Genomic DNA, 26,808 nt, shown 5'->3' with positions numbered 1-26,808 from the left:
GGGAAAATGTCAGCTTTGTGCTTCTTCAGCAAGCTTATTGTAATTTCTTATATTAGTTTAAATTTCTAGAAAGCATAGCACTTTTACTGAATCCTCTTTAAGAATGAAATTTTAATCTATAAATATGACTTAATGTTCCCAAATTACTTTTTTTTTGACTTGCTAATCCTCTTGATTAGCAAATACAAAGAATTACCACTTTCAGTTAAACTTACTTTTCAGTTCCTAGAGTGCCTAGCAGTAGATGCTTTAGAAAAGGAAGAAGGGAAGTAATTTTGTGTTGTGCTAACAGCTTCCTAGTCTCTAAACGGAAAAATATTTGAATCCCTGTTACAAAGCTCATCCTTTTCGCCACGCTCTTATGTACATGGAGGTTACCAGATCTACATATTATCTCTCTCTCTGCATCTCCCATAACATATCAGCAGTGAGTTAAGAGTGTCAGGATTCAGAGGTTGGATTCTGTGTCAGCAGAGAGATGAAATGAGAGGAAGGAAATAAGAGATGTGGAAAGAGCATCCTAAGTGGATAAGGAGCCTGAGCAGAGAAATGGTCAATAGTAAGGCTTTTACGTTATGGTTTTGAAACTGGATATTCTCGGGAAAGAAGTTTTATTTAAAGAGCAGATTTTACGTTTCTGGTTAAAAATTAACTTCTGTTATATTTTATCAAGTTAGCCTCACTCTGCTTAAAATACCATGAGTGATGAAAGCTGGAATTTAAATGCTTACTTTGTGTCAAGTGCTTAGTCATGATGTGACTTTGTTACATGGCAGTTTGATACGTGTTCTTTCTTCATCTTCCCAACAACCCAGGAGGGAGGCAATACTGATGTGACTTTACACAGGAGTAAATAGTAGATGGAGAAAATTAAAACTTGTCCAGGATCGGGGTGCCTGGGTGACTCAGTCGGTTGAACGTCCGACTTCGGCTCAGGTCATGATCTCGCGGTTTGTGAGTTCAAGCCCCATGTCGGGCTCTGTGCTGTCAGCTCAGAGCCTGGGGCCTGTTTCAGATTCTGTGTCCCCCCCCCCCCCCTCTCCGCCCCACCCCTGCTTGTACTCTTTCTCTGTCTTTCAAAAATGAATAAACATAAAAAAAAAAATTAAAAATTGTCCAGGATCACATAAGCTGTTAAGTAGCAGACCTGAGACTGATATCCACATTTGACTTTCTTCAGAAATTTCATGATACATCAGGAGGATTATAAGAAAACCAAATACTGAACTGTGCCAAGTTGGATTTCTATAGTCTCACTTCACCTGAAATCTAATGAAAAAGACCTTTAAGGGGGAAATTTTTTTTTTTCCTTAATTTTTGGGTATGCAAACATTTGTGTGTGCAGATATCATCTAGCAGACATTGTTTAAATCTTTTAGAAAGTTTGGAAATAGTATGCACATTTAAAACTATTATACATGAATTCTGAGATGTCATGACTTACTGCATACCTAAGAGGTCATTCAATTGTGAATCAGGAAATAAGGAACAATGGAAGGATGTTTCACTAGTTTGTGCATACAACAAATGAGCCTTCCAGAACAAAGATTATAGAATGCACATTGAAATAAATGATGTGATTTATTGGGTGTCACGCATGGTTTAGCAGAATGGCTAACTGTATTGCCAGCAGCAGCAAGCTATCTAGTTTCATAGAAGTGATTTTCTAGCCTTTGATTATAATCTGGAGAGAACAAAAACGATAGGCAACAGGGGTGATTTTTTTGTGTGTGTGAACAATTGTAGGGGAAAAATTATCCTTGAACTGGAGCCATTCATTGTTTTTCATGCCTCTGGAGACAGGGAAAATGGTTTGAAGAAAGGATTAGTATAAATTTATAACAAATATGAAGTTCAGGAAATATTGAAATGGGAATTAAATGGATTTATAAAAATTTTAAAATAAGAAATGCTTGCATAGATGTGTTTCATCATCTTTGTTGCCTGACTGTGTTACAGGCTGATAAAGGATCAGGATCATGTTTAAATTTTGGTTTATATAGTTCTTGGTATACAGATACCTTTTTTCTTTATAAACAGCAAAGAAAAATAACACAAGTTCATGATGACAAATTACTTGAAGTGATAATGTAAAAGGGAAGGCTTAAGGAGTAAACTTCATGTCATGATTTTATTAAGCTTCATTTAAATACAGTAACATTTTATTATGTTACAAAAGGTATTCTTTTCTAAGAATAAATAAAGAATACCTTTAACTAAATAATTAAATAAATACCTTTAACCAATAACTAAAATAATTATTACTAATAGCTAGTATTTATTGGTATTTACTATATTCCAGAAGATACACCCTGGTACTCTAGATCCATTTTCTTGGTTAATTTCTCATAACATTTATTTATTTATTTTTATTTTTATTTATTAAAAAAAATTTTTTTTTTCAACGTTTATTTATTTTTGGGACAGAGAGAGACAGAGCATGAACGGGGGAGGGGCAGAGAGAGAGGGAGACACAGAATCGGAAACAGGCCCCAGGCTCCGAGCCATCAGCCCAGAGCCCGACGCGGGGCTCGAACTCATGGACCGCGAGATCGTGACCTGGCTGAAGTCAGATGCTTAACCGACTGCGCCACCCAGGCGCCCCTCTCATAACATTTTAAATAGAAGGTGTTATGATCTCTGATAGATGAGGAAACTGACAGAGATACAAGAGGTTTGAGCAGTTAGTAAGATAAGGAGCTCAGATTGTCATCTGTATCATTACATATCCTACTTTTTCCCCCTGTTAGACTATACTGCAATGGACTGATACTAACTTGTAGAATAGCTTTCTGAGAAGGTGATATTCTATGTTGAGTTGGCTTGATGAAACCAAATTTAAAGTCTTATCTAATATTACAGTTACAAAAAGGTAGTTTTTTTAAAATGTAGAATGGAGATATGCTCAATTATTTTATTATTAAATTTTTTTTTTATTTTAATGTTTATTTTTAAGAGAGAAAGAGACAGAGAGTGAGCGCGGGAGGGGGGGGGGGTGCAGAGAGAGAGTGAGACACCGAATCCGAAGCAGGCTCCAGGCTCTGAGCTGTCAGTACAGAGCCGGGCATGGGGCTCAAGCCCAGAGCCATGAGCCAAAGTCATCTGCCCAACTGACTGAACCACCCAGGTGCCCCTATATGCTCACTTATTTTTAACATATTTCACTACTGTTGAATTTATCCCTTTGGTTAATTTTCTTTTATCTGAGTTTAAATTTATTTTCTGTTTCTGACTATTGTATGTGATACGTGTAAACCTCTTATTTTTACAGTGTTTTGTCTCCTATATACGCTCAGTGTATCTGATGAAGGATAAAGAAATATTTGATGTGAGCAAGTTACCTATACCTGAATATGCCCTGTAAGTATTCATATTACACTTTTAGTTGTGAATCCTCAGAGGTAGAGGTCATTTGTCTGCAACCTGGTTCTCTAAGAGTCCTCATTGAAACTGCTCTGCCTTAACTTAAGAGAATCTATTAAAGATCTGCAGAGAAAAAGATTATGTAAACTAGAAAACTAGGTGAGTGTCTAGTTCTTGTTGTTTAAAGAAGTTTCTTACTTGTAAGTGAAAATTTCTGAAAGTTTCACTGGCAGTTTCCTGTAGTTTCATCTTAAAGGAGGTGGAGAACAATTGGTAAGCGCTGTTTGAAATCTTTAAATGTCTGTAGTCCTCTTGTCTTTGGAACGCTGGCTTGGAACACCATAGACCATTCTTTTTTATGCTTTTGACACAAGTCTCCTTGTCAGTTCTTCCTCTATTTTAGACTGATCCCTATAACTGCTTGCTTATTGCCTGAGTGTTCTTTGTGTCTTGGTGTTTCTTATAGGTACTCACAGTTACCATGGCAAAATATCCCCGTTGAGTAACTGAGGTTACTATTACATAAAAAAGGAACTGTTGGTTTGTTTTGGCTCAGTATTTGAAGGACTTTTTTCCTAACCTTTTCAGCTATAAAGGAGGAATGCTCATTTTTTCAGTGGGGTTCTACCTGTGGGAAAAACATTGACAGAATTCTATAAAGCACCCTTGAGGTTAATCATAGGTTAAATATCAGCATAAAATTTCTAGTCAGTGATGACACATGTATTTTCAAGGCAAGGTCTGTGTATTTGCCTCGCTGTCCAGGAATTTGAATGTCTTTACCTTTAAATGGAGTCTGATAAAAACTTGTATCTGGGAGAGTTGCTGTTTTCTACTCTTCACATTAGATTGTGAGTTTAGTATAATAGATAATTTGTCAGTTGTAACATTTTAGAATGATTGAAATTGCTAGATAACAGCATGAGGCTCCTGACTCTCTGTGTAGGTAATTGATGGAAAACTGCACACCATGGATATAACATGTTTTTGTCACTGAGCTGTTTATGTAGCAGTTACTAATTTCACCTTTTCTGAATGTGATTCTTGGTTTAAGTTATTAGCTCCCTTTTAGTATTCCATGGAAAAGTTCTGTCATGGTTTTCTGATTGACTTAGCTGAGATATTAGTAAATAGGAGAGGCACAGGGCTCTGACACTGCAGGGTCATATTAATGGGACATTTTGTTGCTCCAAAAGCCAGTAAATCTCATCTGTTCCCAGTTGACAACCTTTGCTTTTTACTGGTGATGTCTAAGGAAGGCAGAAAGTTAACTTCTGAGCCTAAATTATTGGTATAGTTTAATTTGGTGGTGTTTAGATGTGTAAGTTCCTTCATCTATAAATTCCTTTAGAAGCCCTTTGTTACGTGTGCAGGATATAATAAATGTTTTTGGAAATTGTTTTCCTAAAGAAACATGTTTTGAATAGTATGTACAGTTCATTGTGCTAGATGTTAAAAAATTATAGATGTACGTACTCTTACCTTAAAAGGGCTCCAAGTTTTAGTAGCTGAGGAAGACACACAACTATAATTGTAATACACTGAGAGAATGCTCTGATGGATAGGAGTTTATGATCCCACCCTGTAGTCTCCATAATAGTAATAATGGGAGGTGCTCAGTAGTGGCTGCCTGTGTGCCAGGCCGTATGTTAAGTACATTGGATCTGTGAACTCATTTCACTCTTACGACAACCCTAGGATATCAGTACTGATCATGCCGTTTCACAAACGAGAGAATTGAGGTATAGAGGTTCAGTAACATCCTTCAATCACACAGCTGGTGATGACAGTCAGGATTTGAACATCAACAGTCCCATTTCTGAATCTGTGCTTTCCCACTGCACCTCTGAGTTTTCTTGAATCATGTCTCATAGGAAAGAGGCAATGGAGCTGTGTCATCATGTTAGCTGTTTATTGTAGCAGGCCCGGTTTCAGGAGTTTATTTCCCATCTGCGAGTAGGAACTTAGCTGATCATAAAGTGAATCTTGATCTTAGAAGGAGAAAATAATTTTTCTTTTTTTTTTTTGGTCTTGTTTAGAAATCCTTTCTTTTTGGGGTGCTTGGGTGGCTCAATCGGTTAAGTGTCTGACTTTGGCTCAGGTCATGATCTCACGGTTCATGGGTTCAAGCCCTGCGTCGGGCTCTGTGCTGAATGCTTGCTTAGAGCCTGGAGCCTCTTTTGGATTCTGTGTCTCCTTTTCTCTCTGCCCGTCCCCTACTCGTGCTCTGCTTTCACTCTCTCTCTCAAAAATAAATAAATGTATTTTTGTAGAAGTGATTATGTCATAGTAAAAGAGGAGAGGACAGTGGTAATTTGAGTTTGTTCTTTGCAGAGAGCTGTTTTGTCCTTTCTTGACCATGTCTTTTTCAGGTTTAGTATTGACATTTCACAAAGTGTTTTCATATAGTTAGCAAGTCGGATTGTTACAACAGCTGTGAGGTGGGCCTGGTAGGTATCAATATCCTGTATTTGAGGGAGCCGAGGCTGAAAGAAGTAAATTGGAAATAGGCAGATTTAGTACTTGACCTGTTCCCTTGTTTCTGGTTTCATGCTCTTTATGTTATACCTTGTTAACCTCTTAATGAAAAGTGAGGTATCTTCAGTGTTTTCTGATGGTATTTGGTATTTTTTGGCTTGCCTTTTGGATCATCTAATCTGTCAAGATTGAGTTGTATTTCAGAGGAGTGTTTTTTTAAAAACTCCAAAAATAGATCTCCACTCTTGAGAAACTGTTGCATAATACCATAAGCACACCATCAGTGTGCTGAGATAACTGTTTTCGTTTGTTCATGTTTAAGATCTCTTGGTCTTGCTGTGGCACCTCGGGTAAGATTTCTTCAGAAAATGCAGAAACAACCCCCCAAAGAATTGGTGGTGAGCCAAGATCACAAACAAATTGAGCCAAGGGCTCCCTCCCTCACCAATGATGAAGTAGAAGAATTTAGAGCCTACTTCAATGAGAAAATGTCCATCCTTCAGAAAGGTGGGAAAAGACCAGAAGAGACAGAATACACACCGGGTAAGGGGATTAGTGATGAAGAGGAAGAAGAGAAGGAAGATGAGGAAGAAATGGAAGAGAAACTGGCAAAAGCAAAAGAGTCTCCACTTCAGTCTGTCCCTAGCACTGGGGAGTCCAAGGAAGCCCCTGGGCAGTTCTTAGACAGAGATGAGGACGAGGACGATGGACACGATGGTGATTTCTTTACAGTGAAGCGGCACAATGTGTTTGGGTTGGACCTTAAAGAGAATAAAACACCACAGGTAAGTTTATTCCCACTGGATGGTCTTCTGTTATTTCCCACCACTTCTTACTGTGTGTTGCTTGTGGCCTTTGGGGGGAACTCTGGGGGTAGGAGGGACTAGGAGAAATTTGTAGAATGACATTCTTTGAAGTGAAGGCTCCCTCTTTCTCCATATTTAAAGATGGAATAAGTGCCAGAGAATTCTCCTTGTTCATAACCTAGGAAACTCTAAGAATGCTGAAGAATTTAATCTCATTTGCTGCTCTTCTGAGGCATGTTTTAAAAGTAGCCAGAGCCATGGTTATAACGGTAAGGAAGGCAGGTGATGGGGTTCTATGGTTTATAGCGTGACGATCCTTCACTGTGATTATTAACATACTACTTTCTGATTTAAATCGTTACAAATATCCCTTACAACAATTTAATCTCCCTAAGCATGGATTTAACTTGTAACGAGACATTTGCTTTGGGGCACCAACACAGGGTATTAAATAGAAAGCCAGCACTCCTTTTTAAAGGCCACTTATGAAGGTTTGTTAAAAATTTCATGTAGATCCTTTGTTCCTCTATAGGTACCTGCTAGGAAAAATAAAAGAGAATTCAGATAAAGCATCTGTTTTCTGGAGTGTCTGTAGGTGCGCGGTTAATGTGTTTCTCCTCCCCTTCCTTGGTCCCCTTCTTATTTTGTTTGCATTTATTCTTCATCATTTCTTTAAAGTGAATTGAATTAAAAACTGAGGCTGAGCTCTAATTTTTAATAAACTCTAAGACTCATAGTGGAAATTCTAAATTTTGAACTGTGAAACTCAGGTGGTGTTTAAGTAACTAAATAAAAATCTTGGAAAGGTAGCAAACATCATTATTGAGTACTTAATGTATAATTTGGTGTTTTCTGAACATTATCTCATTTGGTCCTTGAATAACCCTGTGAGGTAGGTACTGTCTCATTACACAGGTAAAGGGAAAAAACAACTGGGAGACAGAGACCGTAAGATAGTGATGTGCACTGTTTGTTGCTGGCATAGCTGGAAATTGAGCCTAGGTATTCTAATGTTTTTGGTTAAGTACATGGATAATGATCTGGTTTTTGAAGTGTGATTTATTACTCTTTGTTATAGAATTGATACACTTTGTGTTGTATCTGATAAATCTGTGGTTAACCTAAGGCCACCAAGATTTCCTCCTATGTTTCCCTGGGAGGTTTTATAGTTTTAGTGCTTAAATTTAGGGCTAAAGTTTATTTTAGCTTAATTTTTGTGTATGGTGCGAGGGAAGGGTTAAGGTTCTTTTATTTCTTTTTTTTTTTTTAATTGGGGTCTAGTTGAACCAGTATCTTTGTTAAATAGTGCTTTCTCCATTCAGGAACCTTGTCCCCTTTGTCCAGGTTGACCACGTATATGTAGGTCTCTGACTCTCGTCTCTGTTAGCCATCCTTTCGCCAGTAATACCCATCTTGATTAGCTTCATGGTAAATCTCAAATTAGGTAGTACAAGTCTTCGCACTTGATATTTAAACAAAATTTTGTTTTGGTTCTTTTTGGGCCACTGTATTTTCTTATAAGTTTTTGAACCAGCTGGTTAATTGGTACAAAAAAAACCCCTTATGTTATCTTCATTGAGATTTCATTGAAATCTTTAAATCTGTTTGGGGAGAATTGACATCTTGAGTTGTCTGATTCAGCAATACAGCATATCTTTCCATTTATTTAGGCTTTTACTGTGTTTTAGTGTGGTTTTTTGATTTTAAGCATGTCTATCTTGCATATTTTTTTGTTAGATTCATCTTTATTTCATAGTTTTCAATGCTATTATAAATTATACTGTTAAAATACAAATTTCTAATCCTTTGTTTTCAGTATTTTTGTATGCTAGTCATTCTAAACTGACCCATTAGTTCTAGTGGCTTTATTTTGGGGGATTCTTTGGGATTTTCTCTGTAGATGCTAATGGGGTTTGTGAATAAAGATGGTTTCATTTCTTCTTTCCAATCTGTGTACCTTTTATTTCATTTTCTTAATTATATTTTATGTTGAATAGCACTGGTGAGAGTGGCCATCGTTGTTCTTTTCCTCATCTGTGGGAGGGAAAACATTCAGTCTTTTATGATTATACCTGATGTTAGCTTTAAGTTTTGTGTAAATGCTTTTATCGGGGTGGGAAAGTTCCATTCCATTACTGGCTGGTTTAGTGCGTTTATCAAAATGGATGGTGAAAATTTTGTCACGTGCTTCCCCCCACCCCAGCTATTAAGGTGAATATATACTTGTTCTGTTAACATACTGATTTTTTTAATGTTGAACCAACATTGAATTCCTTTGATAACCTTCACTTAGTCACGATGTGTTTTATCTATTGCAGGGTTTTGCTTTCTAATATTTTGTTAAGGATGTTTGTTTCTGTGTTCATGAGGGATATTGGCTTGTTTTCTTCTAATGACTTTGGGACTGTGACACATTTAAAAAACTTTTGATACATTTTGCCATACTATCCTTTAGAGAGGTCACAGCCCTTGACCCTGGCCTTGTATGCCATTGCCCCTTTACTTACTTTAACAATGAATACTACCACGTTTTTACTATTTTGAAAAAAAATCAGTGAGAAATGTCTTACCATTTGAGTTTATCTTTTTTTGATTCTATTATTGAACATCATTTATTTCAGTTGTATAATTTCTGTGCTTGTCTTTTTCACTCCTTTTCCTGTGCTGTGATACTGGTCTTTTCTGTTGGTCTCCAAAAGTCCCTAAACATTCGTTGGTGTTCTTGGGTTTTTAAACTTTTTCTATTATCTTCTGTCACACAAAATTGTGTGTTGGCCTGCCTTCCTTACTGGATTCTGAATTTCTTGAAATTAATGTCTTACTGGCCAGTATGTACTCAGGGCCTGGTACAGTGTCTAGCTCCTGTTGAATTTCAAAGATGTTCCATGAATGAATGAGTGATGTGCTGAATTTCTTAATCTTTCACTTTGATAATTTTATTTGCTGTGAATTAGATATAATTCATACCTGTGGGGTTTATTTTTGGAAACCTATATTTTGAAACTATGTAAGATTTTAAAAATATGATTTATCTGATTGGCTTAAAATGATTCAAAAGGTATTGTTTAATTTTCTATAAGCATGAGCATAAATAACTTTCTTTTTTTTACTCATTAAATTATATGCCTGTGTAGGCCAAGCTTTGTAATTTAGGTAGTAAATAAAAGTATCTAATAGTAATGATGTAAAGTTCTAACCTAAGAATACATTTTCATGGTGTACTATAGGAAGTTCTATTTTTAAAATACCTACATGATGTTTTTAAATGAAATAAATTGGAAGTGTATGACGTATGCATCAAACGTGAGGAATAGTTTGGGACGGCAGGATTTTGGGAGGCTGGAAAAGGAATGTTTTTCTCTTTCTTCCTGCACATTCCCTAGTGCTGTGTACAGCTACAGTTGAAATTACTGGTTCTTTGGCTGAAATAGAAAGGCTTACTGCCTCCCCCCCACCTAATCTTGCCAGCTTTACTTGTTATGTGCCTTAAGGCTTTCAGAGTCAATGTTTACTTGCCCTCAGATTGTTACCATCTTTCTGGTTCTTCATCTTGTTTTTAAGGCATTTTGTTTTGCGTGTGATTTTTGCATCAGCATTTGCAGTCAGGTTTCTATTTTAGCCTTTGTTCTTGCATGTTATATTTTAGTATTGAGTTGTACTCACTGCAGGCTGCTTTCTTCCTCTATTACCTAATTTTAAGGATAGACCTGATAAAAGAATACCAACCAAACCATACTCACAATGGAAATAAGACTATTATTTACACATAAACGCTATATTCCCCTTGGGAGACTTAAGTACTTTTTCCAGACACGGTTGTCTTTGTTCACATATTTTTTGTTGCTCCTGTTTCATAATTACTGTTAGGGACAACATACCAGACATGTAAGAGAACTGGTTTCATTCCTTCTATCACAGGCTGTTCTTTGTCCCGATTATCTTTCTTTCCTTTCTTGCCCCCTTGGAAAGTGGAGGAGATTTGTTGAATCAGTTATAGCTTGGAGCATCGGAGGGGACACATTGGGTTGCAGATGACATGGGATTTGTTTAATAATCATTGTCATTGATAAAATAATTTATTTGGTGTTTTATCATATACCAGATGCTTACAAGTTCTCATTTTGTCCTCGTAACAGGAAAGGCAGATGATGATATTTAAATTTCACAAAGCCTTTTAAATGACTTTTCCAAAGTTACAGTGGTGGAGTCAGTACTCAGAACCTATCTCTGATGCCAAATCACATTCTCCTGTCCTGTTGCCTACCATATGATTTGTATTTAGTTTACTTGATCTAAATGGGTGATGTCAGCATAACTGATAGCACGCTACATTTCTTTGTGCTACCCATTGTGTGCAGACACGTGGAATACAGAATTGGTACGTTTGCCTCTTTGGATCTGGGCATGAATGGAGAAGAGAGGTGCCGAGTGCAGGTGCAAGCAGTGTCTTCTGGAAGACTGCCCTGTCATAGTCCTTTTCTATTTGACAGGATGAAGGCATTAGCAGAGAAATAGATTTCCTTAGCACTGGGGAGCAAATCAAGAGTGACAGGGAGGTAGAAAGCGTAGTCAGGGTGATCACGCACCAGGGCAGTTAAGAGAAGGTTGGCTGACCTCCTGTCATCGGGAAGAAATCTGTGTTTTGGCTAGTTTTTTTTGGTATTGGCAAGAAAGTTGACTCTAAGGAAACAGGAGTGTGAATATGTAATTACAATGATGAATTTGAAAATGATTTTAAAACATTTCTTAAATATAAGAATGAAATCTCTAAGCATATACTTTTGTGTTTCTCATTTTATAATTGTTTAGGGAGGAGACTGATAGGTGGATTCCGTTTTTGGCTCAGCATTTGTCCTTTTACAGCCATCTAAGCAGTAAACCTAGGTCAGTCTTAAGATTTGAATGATACTCATAGATAAGTCTTTGTTTATAGTGGAATCTATATTACGTTTACTTGGAGTCTTAGATTTTTGCACAGAAATTCTTGGTGTTGCAAGAACTCGCTGCTGGTAAAACATAGATTAGCTAATATTATTATTTATAAGTATCCTCTTACAAAAATATTCTAAAATTCCGAATCAAGATTCCTATATATGGAAGCTCGGTTTTTCTGCCTTTTGTCTCTGTCTTTTCTGTTTCCTCTTCCTCCTCCTTCCCACTTGTCTTTTTTCCCTCTTTCTGGGAGCAGTTACTGAGTGCCTACCAGGTGCCAGGGATTGTGCTAGGTACTTAGTGAGTTTTAGAGGCTTATGACTTGAGTTAATATAGCTGATAATTAAACTAGAATTTTAGTAGAGAATCCCAGTTTTCTCTTCCTTTATTCATTCATGCAACCAAATGTTTTAAAGCTCCCATATTGGCACTTGGGGGAGAAGATGGCCCCAGGGGCAATTGTACCTTAAATAACAGATAGGTGTTAATATGAGCTGGTAAAGCACTCTCAGCAAAGAGTACAGAGTGAGAAAGACCATGCCACATGAAAGTATGTGTTTAGTTTGAGAAACTATTTCTGGTATGATGTTCTGTAAACTTTCTGAACCTTAGTGTGTGTCTGTAAAATGGGTCCAATAACAATGTCTACTTTGCAGAGTTATGATTAGAAATAGAAAGCACCCAGCACAGTTGTGTATGCAGAAGAAGAGTGTTAACATTAGCTATGATTTCCAGCTGATAAAGTATAATAGGAATGTACAGATAAGGGCGTGATACAGTTTTGCCAGTGCCTTGGCCAGGCATTGTCTGAGGGAGTTGCTGGGGAAAATAAGGCCTTTGTCTGAATCAGGACCAGTTGTAGAAAGAAAAAGTGATGCACTTCATTTACTTCAGGTGTTATATTAGGAAACCAGTTTGCTTTTATGATTATAGCCTAGTGGATAGAGCATTTTTAACATTCTCAGTCTTGTGCATTGATCTGGACAGTGCTAAACCCTACACTAATATCACAGGTGCAGTCAACATCACAGCCAAATATTTATGGAGAGTTTATAATTTGATATAATCAGGGTATATTAGGCAGTGCCTCGTAGAAATGGATTTATTGCTTATAAATAGAACTAAAAGTGGTTTAACAGTAGGTATTTCATGTGTAATCATTAAATAAAATTATTGTATTAATTTCCTGGGTGGAGTTCTCTGTCCAGTTACCTGGCAGTATTCTTGTGGATATCAGTGCTGTGCAGTGTATTTCTAGAAGAAACTATGTAGGAGATATTGGGATATGGATTTTACTTATATTTAAAGAATGCTGATTTAAATGGACATTAGAGGAAGTATTGTCGTTGTTTGGGGAATGATTGGGCATGCTGATGAACTGTTCCAGGAGAGTGCTGGTTTAGCTGTTTTTTTATCCCCATAATTATTTGATTTAACATGGGAATGAACTATGGTAGCTTATTTCCCGAAATTTCTTGCAGACAACTCAGTTTTTGTAAAAGAAATGTCAGTAAGTGATGAGTATCTATTAGTTTTCTGTAATCTGTCATGCACTTTGATTATCGTGTATCATATACTAAACTCTTGCCACAGTCTTATGCAGTATTGCCCCCATTTTGCAGGTTAAGAAACAGAGACTTTGAAAGGGTCAATTGCTTGCCCAGTGTTGCAGAATTAGTGAAGTGGCATAACTGGAATTTGTACCTATGCCCACCTGACACAAGCCTCAGTGTAATTGTGCTTTGTTTTGATTCTTGGCAGTTCTACATTTAGGAGTTTCTTTTAGAGTTCATTTTTACTGCCTACTAGCACTGCAACTGTTCTTCTGCAGCCCATTACTGCCTCAGACTTGGCTTGGATAAGCCTCATAATTGGTCCCCACTGTTTTCCCATCATCTTCCTGCAGACCTCAGTCAGGTTAGTATTTTTTTCATGTGGTTGGCCTTCCATGCTTCCCTTAAGTTCATCCTTTAAACTGGGCTTCCTACACTTGCCATGCCCCTCTCCCCGCCGCCCCCTGCCCCCCTGCCCCACTGCACCACCAGCCCATTCTTTCCTGTGTGAGTTTCCACTCACACTGAAGACTCTGACCACTCCAGCATTTCACATCTTAGCTACTCTTCTAGATTCATTGCTGATCATGCCTCTTCTTGAAGCCTGCCTTTACTTCTTCTTGTCATGGACATCTGGATTCTGATTGTCTGGTTAACTAGTCTTTCTCTTTTTGGCATTTCATAATATACCTCCATGAATGTCCTAATTTCTATTTGTTCTGTACTGGGTGACCACTGAGGTTGCCATAACCTATGTGTGCAGGGGTCTTATATAACGCTTAGTTGAATGAGACAGAAGGGAGAGCTCTTTAAAACCTGGGAGTCAAGATTACTGTGCCCTCACTTTTGATACCGTGAAGTGGAACAATGGTGGGATGACCTTCATTGTTGAGTAGTCTAGATAGAGTTGGTATATGTGTCTCTTGGCTTCCTACAGGTGCTTTGTCTTATTTCCTGTTTTTAATTCTTTAATTGCAATTCAAACTTCATTCCAATTCAAAAGGAATAGTTATTGTGTGACTTGAAAGTGAGATGTACATACTGAATTATATATATAAATATATATTTCCTTCCTTCCCTATTTGAGTTTTTTATGCATATGATTTCCTGAAGATGTAAATTGACAATGGAAAGCTAAAAGCTTTTGGCTTGATGTTTATTCTTTCACATGCTGAATCATTATTGTATCAAAATATTTTGACTTTTCCCTTCATTTCCTGCTTTTATACATCCTCAGTGTTTAAAGCATCTGCTGGCTACTGAATTTTCTAGTGAATTAATTTTATAGCCTAATTTTTAGAAACTTTATTTAATCAAGATCTGTTTATCTTTGCTTTAAAGTGAAGGTAATGAAAGAAATGTGAAATAGGACAGGCTATTTAAAAAATTTTTTGTTTTAATGTTTTTATTTATTTTTGAAGGGAGAGAGACAGAGCATGATCAGAGAGAGAGGGAGACATAGAATTTGAAGCAGGCTCCAGGCTCTAAGCTGTCAGCACAGAGCCCGATGCAGGGCTTGAACTCACGAACTGTGAGATTATGACCTGAGCCAGAGTCGGACACTTAACCGATTGAGCCACCCAGGCGCCCCTAGGACAGGTTATTTTTAAGGGCCGTGTAAGTTGCCCTTGAGCTTGATTGTTAGGATAATCAGAAATAAGGAGCTTTTCAGTCATCAACACGTGCTTATTTATATTTATAGCTCCAACAAATATAACTGAAGAGAATTTAGGCTAATATGGCAGGTACTCTGGTTATGAACAGGTTTCCAAATGCTGTTTGTAAGACCCTTTGTTCTTAAAGTCATAGTAATCAATATATGTCTACCTCCCTAAAGCTTTTTAACAGGAGGGCTGTGTTTGTGAAGGCACTGGATTGTACTCAACATACTATTCACCTCGCAAATTTGTTGGAACAGATTTCCGTTTTACTTCGTTCTGTTCAATGTATGTTTTTGGAACAGCTTCAAAGGTACATGACAAATCTTAAGTCCAAGGCAGCAGCTGAAACAGTGCCATTTATTGGTGACAGGCAGAGTTAAATCACGTTTGCTTTGATGTGAAGCTTTGCCATGAAAGTTTGCATTTCAGGTGAAATGGAGGCTTATTAAATGAACGCTTCATGGGTCTTTTAGGAAAAACTCACTCACCGAATACTTAATGAACACCTCCTAGTAAGCACCAGGTGTTGACAACATTAATAACATTCCTTGTCCTCATGGAGCTTAAATTGTACTGGGGGAAGCTGCACAAAAAAAGAAGTGCGTGTGTTGTGGGAAAAATGAAGCAGAGTAAGGGGGAGGCAGGGTTGGGGTGTGTGTGGAGTATTGCAGTTGAACATGTAATACCCAGAGGCCCCTCCCCGGGAGTACGTAGGGCACTCTTCTGCCATTGCTGGCTTAAGACCTTGACTGGTTTTTGAGCCCTGAAAATGTTGTTGTGCTCCCTCCATCCATGTGTAATTTGAAAGAAAAGTTGTACTAAATTTTAAAGCAGTGGAAGTCCTTAAGTTCTGATTTTTTCCATGTTGACTAGTTTATTGCTTTTGTTGAAATATATTATTTCATACACATCTTCAAGTACTCCAGCTTGGCTGGTGCCCTGAGCATGTGTGTAATTTGCTGGTTGGTTAATGGAGCCTGGGAGCTAGACTGGGTAAAGGGAATGTAAAGAGAATTCAGACCCTCTGGGAGCCCATGCTAGCAAGTTAATTGGCCAGAGCCAGTGACACTTCAGTAAAGTTCAGTGGGAACACGGATGCCTGTATGTTAAGAAAGGCCAGTTTTTTTCAGTGACAGTAAAATCTAAGTATAAACTGTATGTAGTTGACATTAGAAACCAAAACCAAAAGAGTCAGCCTTTTTACCAGCAAAATGAGTTTATTCGGGAATTTATTCAGATTATTGCAACTCAGGATAAACTATGATGAAGCGTAGGCAAATCCAGAGAGCAGGGGAGAGGGAAAGGAGAAAGTTGGGAGGGGCTGCTTTGAAGAGTTTCCAGGTGATGCTGGCTTCTCATTGGCCGAGTGTGTTGGTTTCTCATTGGCTGGGCTGTTGCTGGGCCAGGAGAACTTCTTCCTTCTTCCTGATTGGACATGTAAAATCAGCTTCCTCTGGTTGGGGGTGTGATTGGTGATGCTGGAGTGCTCCCCTTTCAGGGCTCCCTGACTCCTGTTCACAGCACTTCTGAGAGTGAGGTTGTCCTACTGACTTCATGATGGCTTACATTTTAAAAGTTTTCAGGGCATTGCTTCCCAAGCTATGTTTTCTCAAGGACTAGGCCTTTAATTTCCAATTCATCATACAATAATAATTTTACAAAACATTAAAGAAAAACTACTAGAGTAAAACGCACCTCTCTTTGTTTTCTGGCTCTAGCTCTACCATTTTTGCTGCCTTTTCTTTGGGTTGGATTGTTTTAATTTTGGAGCGTAGAGTATCCCGGTGTTTTTTTTCTTTTATTTTCCACCTTGTTGGAAAAAGCTGTTTATATGGACATCATAGAATGCTGTGGGGATATTTGTGTATGTGTGTAATGAATGATGCTTAGTGAATGGAACATAGAATTTGCCATTTAGAAAATTGTGCAGTTTCTCTTTAACCCTTCCCTGCCTTTTGGGTCCTTTTTGATGAGTGGAATTTGATCCTGTGAGGGACACTGCCACACCTGCAGTATGAGGGTTCCTCAACCCTCTTTGGTGCTTAGTTCCCTGTTTAAATTGTGTGCTTACCCCTTCAAGGAAGGAAGGAAGGAAGGGAGGGAGGGAGGGAGGGAGGGAGGGAGGGAGGAAGGAAGGAAGGAAGGAAGGAAGGAAGGAAGGAAGGAAGGAAGGTAGGTTGAGAGGAAGAACTGGTAAGTAGGTTTTTGGTAGGCGCATTGACTGTAAAAGGAGTGTGTAACCAGATGAATCTCCTTGAGAGCAGGTTGCATTTTTTGCTTGTTGTTGCACCGTCTGCAGCATCTTTCATACAGCAGACACCTAGCACTTGTTTGTAGTTTAGGGTCATTTTCTTTCAGTGAGTCTCTCCTGCTGCATTCATCAACAGCACTTTCATCCCTAGTATCAAAATAAAGCAATAATATAGCTAGCTCTTCCTGAATAAGTCATGATTGGAAACATCTACAATGAAGTTTTAGTAAATTGAATTTTGAAATTTTTATTTATTTTTAAAGTCGGGAGTGTTTGTTATAGGACAGAAAGTTTATCTCTGTTAAGCAAGTAGCAGATTATCAATCTCTGGACATTGCTACTCCCGGAAGGCTGTTGCTATTTTTGGTTTGTTTTCCTTTCTTTTCTTCTTGTTGCTTGCCTGCTGGCTGTTAGAATAAAGGTGACAGACGGTCCTGATACAGTGTTGGGCAGAGAATCTGCTGGTTTTTGTTTGGCATTATAAATGATTGAAAACAGACTGACATTTTGTTACAGGTTAATAAAGCCAACACAGTAGTGATTATTACAGTGCATTAATTTTAAGCTCTAGAAACAAGTGCCTTAGTAAATGTTCCTGGAATATATGAAGAAAATCCTAAGCATTTGACACACGTAAGATAGGCATCACATATTGCAACTTTTTGGAGAGCACTTAAAGGATGCTGCTCCTGTTTTCATGGATAATCTTTCTTGATGCAATTTTCATTACTGTTGGTCAGCTTCCTCCCGTTCCCTCACATTGGTGGAGCAAATGAATGACTTAATTTCTTAGTAGCAGTTACTATAAAGCCTACTTCCAAATAATTTCTAAGTTTGTTTTCTAAATTAAAAAGGCATATTTCCTGTTACATCTTTTGAGTATTTATGCTAGAATAATTCTGCCACCTGCACATATTTTCATATCTGCTGGTTTTTGTTATGGAGAGCAACAGAGTAGAGGAATGCTTTCTTCCTTGCTATGATTCCTAATTTTGGAAGGTACATTAATTTCAGAATGTTTGATATGGGAAATAGTTACAGAGTTCAAAACACTTAGTAAGAACTTGCTAGATAATGTTCTCTCCTGTGGTTTGGTTCAGCATTGTTTTATTTCCTTTGCATCTCCTGATCTATGTAGACTTTTTTCTAGCTGCTGACAACATGTCCATAAAGTAGAACTTTACACATCAAAGACTAGGTAAAGTTCTGTTAGGCTATCTCTACTCCCCACCCACATGTTCTGAGAATGACTTTTTTTTTTAAGAAATCTGAAAAGCTGGCTTTTAGTGACTCTTATTTCTCCTTAGTATTTTCTGTTGAGCATTGTTAGTTGACTCAATTTGAAGCACACTTAGTAATGTGTGTTAATAACTATTGATCCATTTCATTTAATATCTTGAACTAAGTATTGTTTTTTTAATGGGCATTTTTAGAAATAATACTCTATTTTTAACTTTTTCCCTTCCATGAAAAGGAGGGAGAAAGTATCTTATTGCCAAAAAATATGCTATCAGGCAGGATTCAGGACACTATTTGGTTTCCAGCCTGAATACTAATACCATTTAGCCAACCAGATTTATAATGGGTTTATAATGATAGGATTAGAAACGGGGTAGTGGGTTAATTCTCCTCTCTCCCTTTTCCACCTCCCATTGACTAGCTCTCTTATGTGGTGGAAATTACAGATTCGTTTGGCTCTTATTTACTGAAGAGAGAAAAACAAGTTATTTCTAGGTTTCAAGAACTGTGGAGAGTCTGAAATGCCACTCTACTCGCAGATTAACAAGTAAGCTTGCCACATTTTGATTCATGTTGCTAGACAATTCATGGCACAGTCAGCTGTAGGAGCTTCAAGTTTGCTTTGGTTTTCTTGCTTTTAAATTCCATAGGGACCATGTGCATGTGATGCCCGCTGGGTGCCATCCACAGAGTAGGTTTGTGTGAGAGCTGAGGAACTTCCATCTTGGAAGAGGGCCGCTAGCAAACCTGCCTAGCCTTTGCCCACAGGAAACACTACTTTTATTAACCTGTCCTGGAACGAATCTGTTCACCGCCCTTGAGGGAAATATTGTTTTTATCTTCTAAGGCTGTCTGCTCTGTTGACATCCTTGAAAAGATAATCTGGAAGAGTAATGGATAGAAGATGGGCAGAAACATGAGAGACCCATGGCTGGTTGTCTCCTAAAGCTAGATAGCAGCAAAAAGTCAGAACTGTTTCTATCTGTCTTTTTGTTGTGGTCTGCTTTTCCCCAGTGCGAATGTAGAAAAACTACTCCCATTTAAATAATCAACATGAATTCCAGAGACACATAGATTCCTCCTTGTGAAAACTGTTAATTTTGTTTGATAAGGCCCTAAAATAGTGGGGAGTTACTTTTGCTGAAACTGAGTCAGTGCTCCAAAGTGTGCTTCCTCAGCAACCTGTGTTTACCACTGTCATAGCACTGAACACTCTGCAATGTCATATTGTTTGTTTTTCCCACCTTACCATGTACCTTTAAGGAGGCAGAGAATGTGTATCACTCATTTTTGTATCTGATCCATCAGGATTGCCTCTCACTATGATAGGTTCTCAGTAACTGTTGAATGAAATGAGTGAATGATAAGTAAATGAGTAGAACTTTTTAAATTCAAATCTAGTTGGCCTTTTATCAGTTTATTCAGGTTCTTTACCCCAATTTGAGACTGTACCGTTTGATAGAAAAATGTGCTTGGAACATAAGTGGCCAGAAAATGGTTGTTGGCCAATTGGGTTAATTTTAGATAGGACCCTTGTATTGGAATTCAGAAACTGGGTTAGATAATAGTAAATATCTTGTGTGAAATCTTCCCTAAACCTCTATTAACCATCCATCATCCTTTTCTCTTCATATTGGTTGCTTTGATCTCTGGATCTGCTTTCTTGATGTGGTCCTCTGTCTTATCTAGCGGAAAAAATAAGTGAAATATTGGCCACCCACCTTCTTCTAAAGATGGTTGAGGAAGTCTTTAGAAAAACCAACTTCTTTTAAGGTGTCATAATTCTCAAATATTTTTACATACTGCATAGGTTACTTTAAAGTTTTGCTTAGTACTGACCCTTTATGAAATTGAATTGTATCTAAATGTGCTAGATCTCATTCTCTTTTCATACACATTGCCTTAGAAGGTATTAGTGTGCTCCATTAGTCTGAAAGCTCTCTTCTGTAAGTGGAATGGCCCTGTGGTGTCACTGAGTAATTAGTCTCGCAGGCAGACTTTGAGACCAAGTGCAGTTTGCTTTTTGTTTAAAAGGCCAGTGTTGAAGCCCCTTTCCTTAGACACAGAGCAAGCCCCCACCTTCATTTCCATCTTGTAGCCCGAGCCACTTTACATACTCTGTTCTTTAGGATTCGTGTTTCTTGTAATTGAAAACATCCTTAAATACTCAATAGCTTTTAAAATATTGTTATTTAAAATACTCCTTTATCCTAAAAATTTAATAAAATATTTTGTAAAGAAAAACTGACTTCTTACATTGAACCACTAGTAATTTATTTTACAGTGTGTTCACTTGTAGCGATCAGTTTGATCCTAACGTTATCCCATCAAAGGCTTGTTTCATGTCTAAATGCGTATATGGTTCTGTGTAGACTTGATGAAACTCTTCCCTCTAGTTGTGTACTTATTCAGCTGCAGATGGAGGCAGGAGCAAATGGAAGCAGTCTTCCTGTCTCTCATAGGAAGCACACAGCACACAGGCTCCTCCACAGGGAGGCCCCTCAGGTTCTCTTGTCCCCACACTCAAGAAGCTTGCAGAAGCATTCTAAAAGCTGCTAGGTAGTAGTTGTGCTATCTCCTGAGACATATGAGTAAGCATGATAATCAAAATTATCTAATTATTTTCTACCAGAAATGAAAGAATTGTTTTGGCAGATCTGTGTGTTCACATTTGTGTTGGCTTTATATGTTCTTACCATGAGTATATTTAGTAGTGTAGAGAAGAAAAATGATTCTTAAGCTTTTTCAAATTTGGATCTACAACTACTTTATACTCAATTATATTGTCATTTATATCTTAATTTGAATGGCTTTAGATAGTTTTATAGAAATTCCTCAGATCAGAAGTTGAGGGCCAGAGTAGTTTCATCACAGTTGGGAAGTTTTTTTCCAGTAGCATTCATTTGTTGACTTGTTGCACATTGTGTGAAATGTCAAGCCTCAGCAGATGCCACGGAATGATTGTTTGATGAGGCTATTTATGTCTCTGGTTTTCTCAGGTTGAAAGACCCTGCTGGACTACTTTGAACATAAGCTTCTTTCTTATTCTATTGAGATCTCTGTAAAAACGCCCGTAGAAACTTCAGGGACTCATTTATTCCTACTTTCACTGAAGTAGTTTATAGTACCCAGACTCAAAACCTACTGAGGAAAGAATGAAGATACTAAACCTTTAAGCATCTGGGCTAGCCTGAGCTAGCCTAGCTAGCTGGGATTGTGTCTGTTGACTTTAAATATTCTCTGCCATGTTTTCCCTCCTATAGTTAATCAAGTTTTTTTTTTAATTTACATGATATGGACATGATACTGAACCAAATATGAATAACAGACTTGTCAGCCCTCAAGAAAGTTATATGGTTCAGGAGACAGGATATTGATATGGAAGCATTTTGTGAAATAACAATAGAAGTATAAGAAAATAATATAAATTGTTGAACTGTAGTAATAGAATGGTTTGAATTAGAACTAGAACTTTGGGCTTGAGTTCAGGGATCTTTCTGGAGTAGGTGGGACTTGATGAGTGTTGAAGGTTGCACTGGATTTGGTAGTTGGACTAAGGAGGGTAAAAGTATGAACCGATGGGGGAGCAGTAGTTGTGGTCTTTCACTTTTGAATAATAGGAGGGCTCCGCAGGACGTGGTGAGGAGTAGTGAAGCAAGCGAAGGATAATATCTATTGATACGTTTTCATATTATCCAAGTTTATTACTGTGACCACTTATTTCAGCTTAAATATAAATCTGATCATAGTATCAAGTAAAGGAAACTTGGTACAGATTCATCTTAAAATATGACTTCTAGAAGTGAGAGTCCTTTTAAAAAATTGTAGAATACTTATCACTGAAAATATAATTGACATGGTATGTTATGTTAGTTTCAAGTGTACAACATATTGATTCAACCATTGTAGACATTACTAACTGCTCACTACAGTGTGTGTTGTCACCATCTGTCAATATTTGACTATATTTCCTATGCTTTACTTCTCATCTCTGTGACTTATTTATTTTATAACTGGAATTTTGTACCTCTTAATCCCCTCATTTATTACAACCATCCCCCACTTCCCCCTCTTGCAATCATCAGTTTGTTCATTGTGTTTAAGAGTCTGTTTGTTCTTTTGCTTTTTTAGATTATATACATAAGTGAAATCATTTGGTATTTGTTTTCTCTGACTTACTTCACTTAGCATAATACCTTCTGGGTCTATCCATGTTGTCACAGATGGCAAGATTCCATTCTTTTTTATGGATGAATAATATTCCACTGTGTGTGTGTGTGTGTGTGTGTGTGTGTGTATCTACCACATTTTCTTTATTCATCTGTTGATGGACACTTGGGTTGCTTTCATATCTTGGCTATTGTATAATGCTGCAGTACACACAGGGGTGCGTATATCTTTTTGAATTAATGTTTTCATTTTCTTTGGGCAAATAGCCAGTAGTGGAATTATTTGATCATATGGGGTTTCTGTTTTTAATTTTTTGAGGAAGCTCAGTACTGTTTTCCACAGTGGCTGCACCAGTTTACATTCCCATCAACAGTGCACCAGGGTTCCCTTTTCTCCGCATTCTTTTGAACACTTATTTCTTTTTGATACTAGGTATTCTGATGGGTGTGAGGTGATACCTCTCTATGGTTTTGATTTGCATTTGCCTGGTGATGAGTGATGTTGAGTATCTTTTCATGGGTCTGTTGTCCATCTGTATGTTTTCTTTAGAAAAATTTCTGTTCATTGGATTGTGTTCTGTTTTTTTTGGTGTTGAGTTGTAGAAGATCTTTATTTTGGGTATTAAGTCCTTACCACATTTATCATTTGTAGATAGTCCTTTTCATTCCGTAGGTTGCCTCTTTGTTGATTGTTTCCTTTATAGTGCAAAAACTGTTTATTTCCATGTAGTTTCAATAGTTTATTTTTTTCTTTAGTTCCCCTTGCCTGAGAAGACAGATCCATAAATATATTGCTAAGGCTGATGTCTAAGAGATGACTGCCTATGTTTTCTTCCAGTTTTATGGTTTCAGGTCTCACATTTAGGTCTTAAATCCATTTTTAGTTTATTTTTAAGAAGGTGGTTCAGGTTCAGTCTTTTGCATATAATATAGTGGTCCAGTTTTCCTAACACCATTATTGAAGAGATCTTTTCTTTGTTGTTATCTTGCCTTCTTTGTAGTAGATTAATGGACGTTATAGGTCTGGGTTTATTTCTGGGCTCTTTCTCTTGTTTCATTCATCTTTGTGTCTGTTTTTATGCCAGTACCATCATGTTTTGATTTCTGCAGCTTTGCAGTGTATCTTGAAACCTGGGATCATAATGCCTCCAGTTTTGTTCTTCTTTCTCAAGATGGCTTTGACTATTTGAAGTCTTTTGTGCAAATTCTAGGATTATTTGTTCTAGTTCTATGAAAAATGTTACTGTTTTTTTTTTTAATAGAGATTGCATGGTTTCTATAGATTGTTTTGGGTAGAATGGCCATTTCAACAATATTCCCTCCCCATCCATGAGCGTGGTATATCTTCCTGTTTGTGTCATCTTCCATTTCTTTCCTTAGTCTCTTCTTGTTTTCAGAGTTGGGTCTTTCACCCCCTTGGTTTAATTTATTCCTAGATATTTTATTCTTTTTAGTGCATTTGTAAATAGGATTGCTTGGGAGTCTTTTTACAACTCTGTGAATAGTCTTAATTAAGAAACATTATAATTAGCATTAATTGTGATTCTTAATCAGCAAGAAGATAGTAAAATACTCAGATATGGAACTGTTCTAGACCTTGAAGGCCTGATACAGGGTTAGATATGTTGAAAATTAATGCGTCATATTACTCCTCTCTCAGTGGGAGACTTTGAGCCCACTTCTCCACTCTCCCCACTCCCTTTTCTGATAACAGCTTTATTGAGATAAAATTCACATATCCTACATTTCATCCATTTAAAGTGTATAGTTCATTAGTTTTCAATGTGTTTGTGGGGTTGTCCAACCATTTTCTTTTTATACATATATATGTATACATATACATATACATATATATGTATAAATGTTTATTTTTGAGAGAGAGAGAGAGTGGGTGCAGTAGGGGCAGAGAGCGAGATACACACACACACACACACACACACACACACACACACACACACAGAATCCAAAGCAGGCTCGGGGCTCCAAGCTGTCAGCTCAGAGCCTGACACGGGGCTTGAACCCATGAACCCGTGAGATCATGACCTGAGCTGAAGTTGGACACTTAACCAACTGAACCACGCTGGTGCCCCCAACCATTTTCACCATTATAGAATGTTTCATCACCTCCACAAGGAAGTTCCACGCCCTTGAGCTGTTACTCCTTAAACCCCCATTTTCTTTCCACCATAAGTAACTGGTAATTTATTTTCTATCTCTACAGGTTTGCTTATTTTGGATGTTTCATGTAAGTGGTATTATATGTGGTCTCCTGTGACTGACTTTTTTCACTAAGCATGTTTTAAAGCTTCATCCTTATTGTTATGTGTAGCAGTACTTCTTTTCTTTTTATGGTTGAATAATATTCTGTTGTATGGATATACCACATTTTGTTTATCCATTTATCAGCTAATGAGCATTTGAGTTCCTTCCATCTTTTGGCAGTTATGAATGATGCTGCTGTGAACACTCATATACAAATTTTTGTGTGCAAATAAGGATTCATTTCTTTTGGGTATATACAATTGCTGGTCATATAACTCTAACTTGATGGGGACCTGCCACACTGTTTTACAGAGTAGCTGTACCATTTTGTATTTCCACCAGCAGTATTGAAAGTTTCCATTCTTCTACACCTTCAGCACTTGTTACCATCTGTATTTTTGATTCTAGTTATCCTGCTGGGTGTGAAGTAGTATCTAATTGGGGATTTGATTAGCACTTCCCTGATGATCAATGAGATGCTTATACTCATGTTGTTTGTAGTTTGGTTGAGTATAGAGAACATAAGCATTAAATGATGGTAACAGTACCTGTTGGCTTAGGCATGTTATAGAAATGTTTTGGAGTGAGGCAGTGCAAAGCCCTGTGAGGATGGGACTTGAGTTGAAGACTTGAAGAAAGGAATTTAGCTAAGAATTGTGATCATAAGGGCTTTTTATAGCATAAACGGATTTGCAGATGAGAATGTACATGTCCGATTGTGAAGATATACATGAGGGAGTCATAGCTATATTTGGATAGTTGGGTTGTGCTAGATTAAGAGGCTCAGTATATGAAGTTGAGCCTAGATAGTGTAAATAGGGGAACTTAAAATGTGTTTGTTTAGTAGTATGATCATATCTAAAATTCTTTTCTGTAGGTCAGTCTGATTAAAATGTAAGTAAGGGATAGCAGATAGGTTTTCCGTTATGTGCTTACTGATCAGTTGGTGGTGGCAACCTGGATCTCTATACTGAAAAGGATATGTTCAGTTTGGCTCAGTTGGCCAGAGTGTGGTGATTCAATAGCAAGGCCCACTTGTAGCATAGTATGGAAGAATTTTGACATGATCGCTACTTTCTTCCCATTTCTGGAGGGTAGACTGAGGTGATAGGTGTGAATATAAGCAACATGGAGAGAAGAGGAAAGGGTGTACTATTTTTAGGCTGTGGGTTTTGTGAGTAGAATGTTGGTGACTTCTCCCCTGACATTCCTTTTGACTTCTGGAGAACTAACCTATTTACTTAACCTATTTACTTGTAATTGCTCTAGCTCACTCCCCATTTTCTTCATGCCTGCTATTATCCTCTCCCTATTCTTTGCTTTGTACTGTTAAATTAGTCCTCTGATGTCCTTTCTCAAATCCATCCTGTAACATAGCCATCAGAATTATCTTAAATGCACTTCTAATCAGTACTTTCACTGATCTTCTTTTTGAATATATTATGAGCCGAAAATTACTGTTTCGTGGTATTTGTTTTACCAAACTTTCCATGGATTCTGGCCTTTCTGAGATTTTTGGGTGTACTGGATTTATTATTAGGGTTCAGGCAGAAACACACACACACACACACACACACACACACACACACACACAGTAACTGTGAAAACAGTTTGTCTGCATATGGGCTTCTATGGTACAGGTACAGTAAGTGTCTAATGGATTGACCATCCTGCAGGTAAGAATGGCAAGTTTTGGACAAAACATGAAACTTAAGGACTCGAGAGAACAAAAATAAGCAGGTTTTGGAGAAAGTAAACATTCTCAAGAAAGGACTGGCATAGGGTAGATTTTCTTTTGTGGTAGTTTTGCCATAAGAATGGGCCACCATTCAAAAGTAGGAAAAAACTCACATAGGAACTATGCGGTATTTCTGGCCCGACAAAAAGGGGATGGAGCAGTTTTGTCCCTCAGGGAGAGAGACTGCTGGAAGGCAGTCTGGGAAGAAGAGCTCCTGAGCCTTTCATGGGACCTAACTCCTTTGTCAGCAAATGGTAGAGGAAGTAGATTCAGTACATCTGTGAAGACCTTGAGGACCTATCTGGCCAGCACTGTCAGCCACTTCAGCCGAATTGTATTTTAGAACAGTACACCTG

At 37.7% G+C, this 26,808-nt stretch overlaps 1 protein-coding gene across 3 annotated transcripts in view; it reads left to right on the top strand.

The window, feature by feature from the left end:
• DDX10 (DEAD-box helicase 10) overlaps positions 1-26,808 on the top strand; it is a 276,223-nt gene that overhangs the window by 44,520 nt on the left and 204,895 nt on the right. For all 3 annotated transcript variants that reach the window (XR_008290714.1, XM_027036452.2, XM_053204134.1), the window contains exons 12-13: positions 3,272-3,360; positions 6,164-6,626. Coding sequence is in view for 2 of the 3 variants with exons in the window: in XM_027036452.2 (XP_026892253.1) it covers positions 3,272-3,360; positions 6,164-6,626 (552 nt within the window). In the remaining variant the exon portion in view is untranslated. The remainder of the gene's footprint in view (positions 1-3,271; positions 3,361-6,163; positions 6,627-26,808) is intronic.

This window comes from Acinonyx jubatus, chromosome D1 (assembly GCF_027475565.1).
Source record: "Acinonyx jubatus isolate Ajub_Pintada_27869175 chromosome D1, VMU_Ajub_asm_v1.0, whole genome shotgun sequence".
Classification (NCBI taxonomy): domain Eukaryota; kingdom Metazoa; phylum Chordata; class Mammalia; order Carnivora; family Felidae; genus Acinonyx; species Acinonyx jubatus.
Note: the sequence above shows the minus strand (reverse complement) of the source record. Positions and strands in the feature narration are given on the sequence as shown.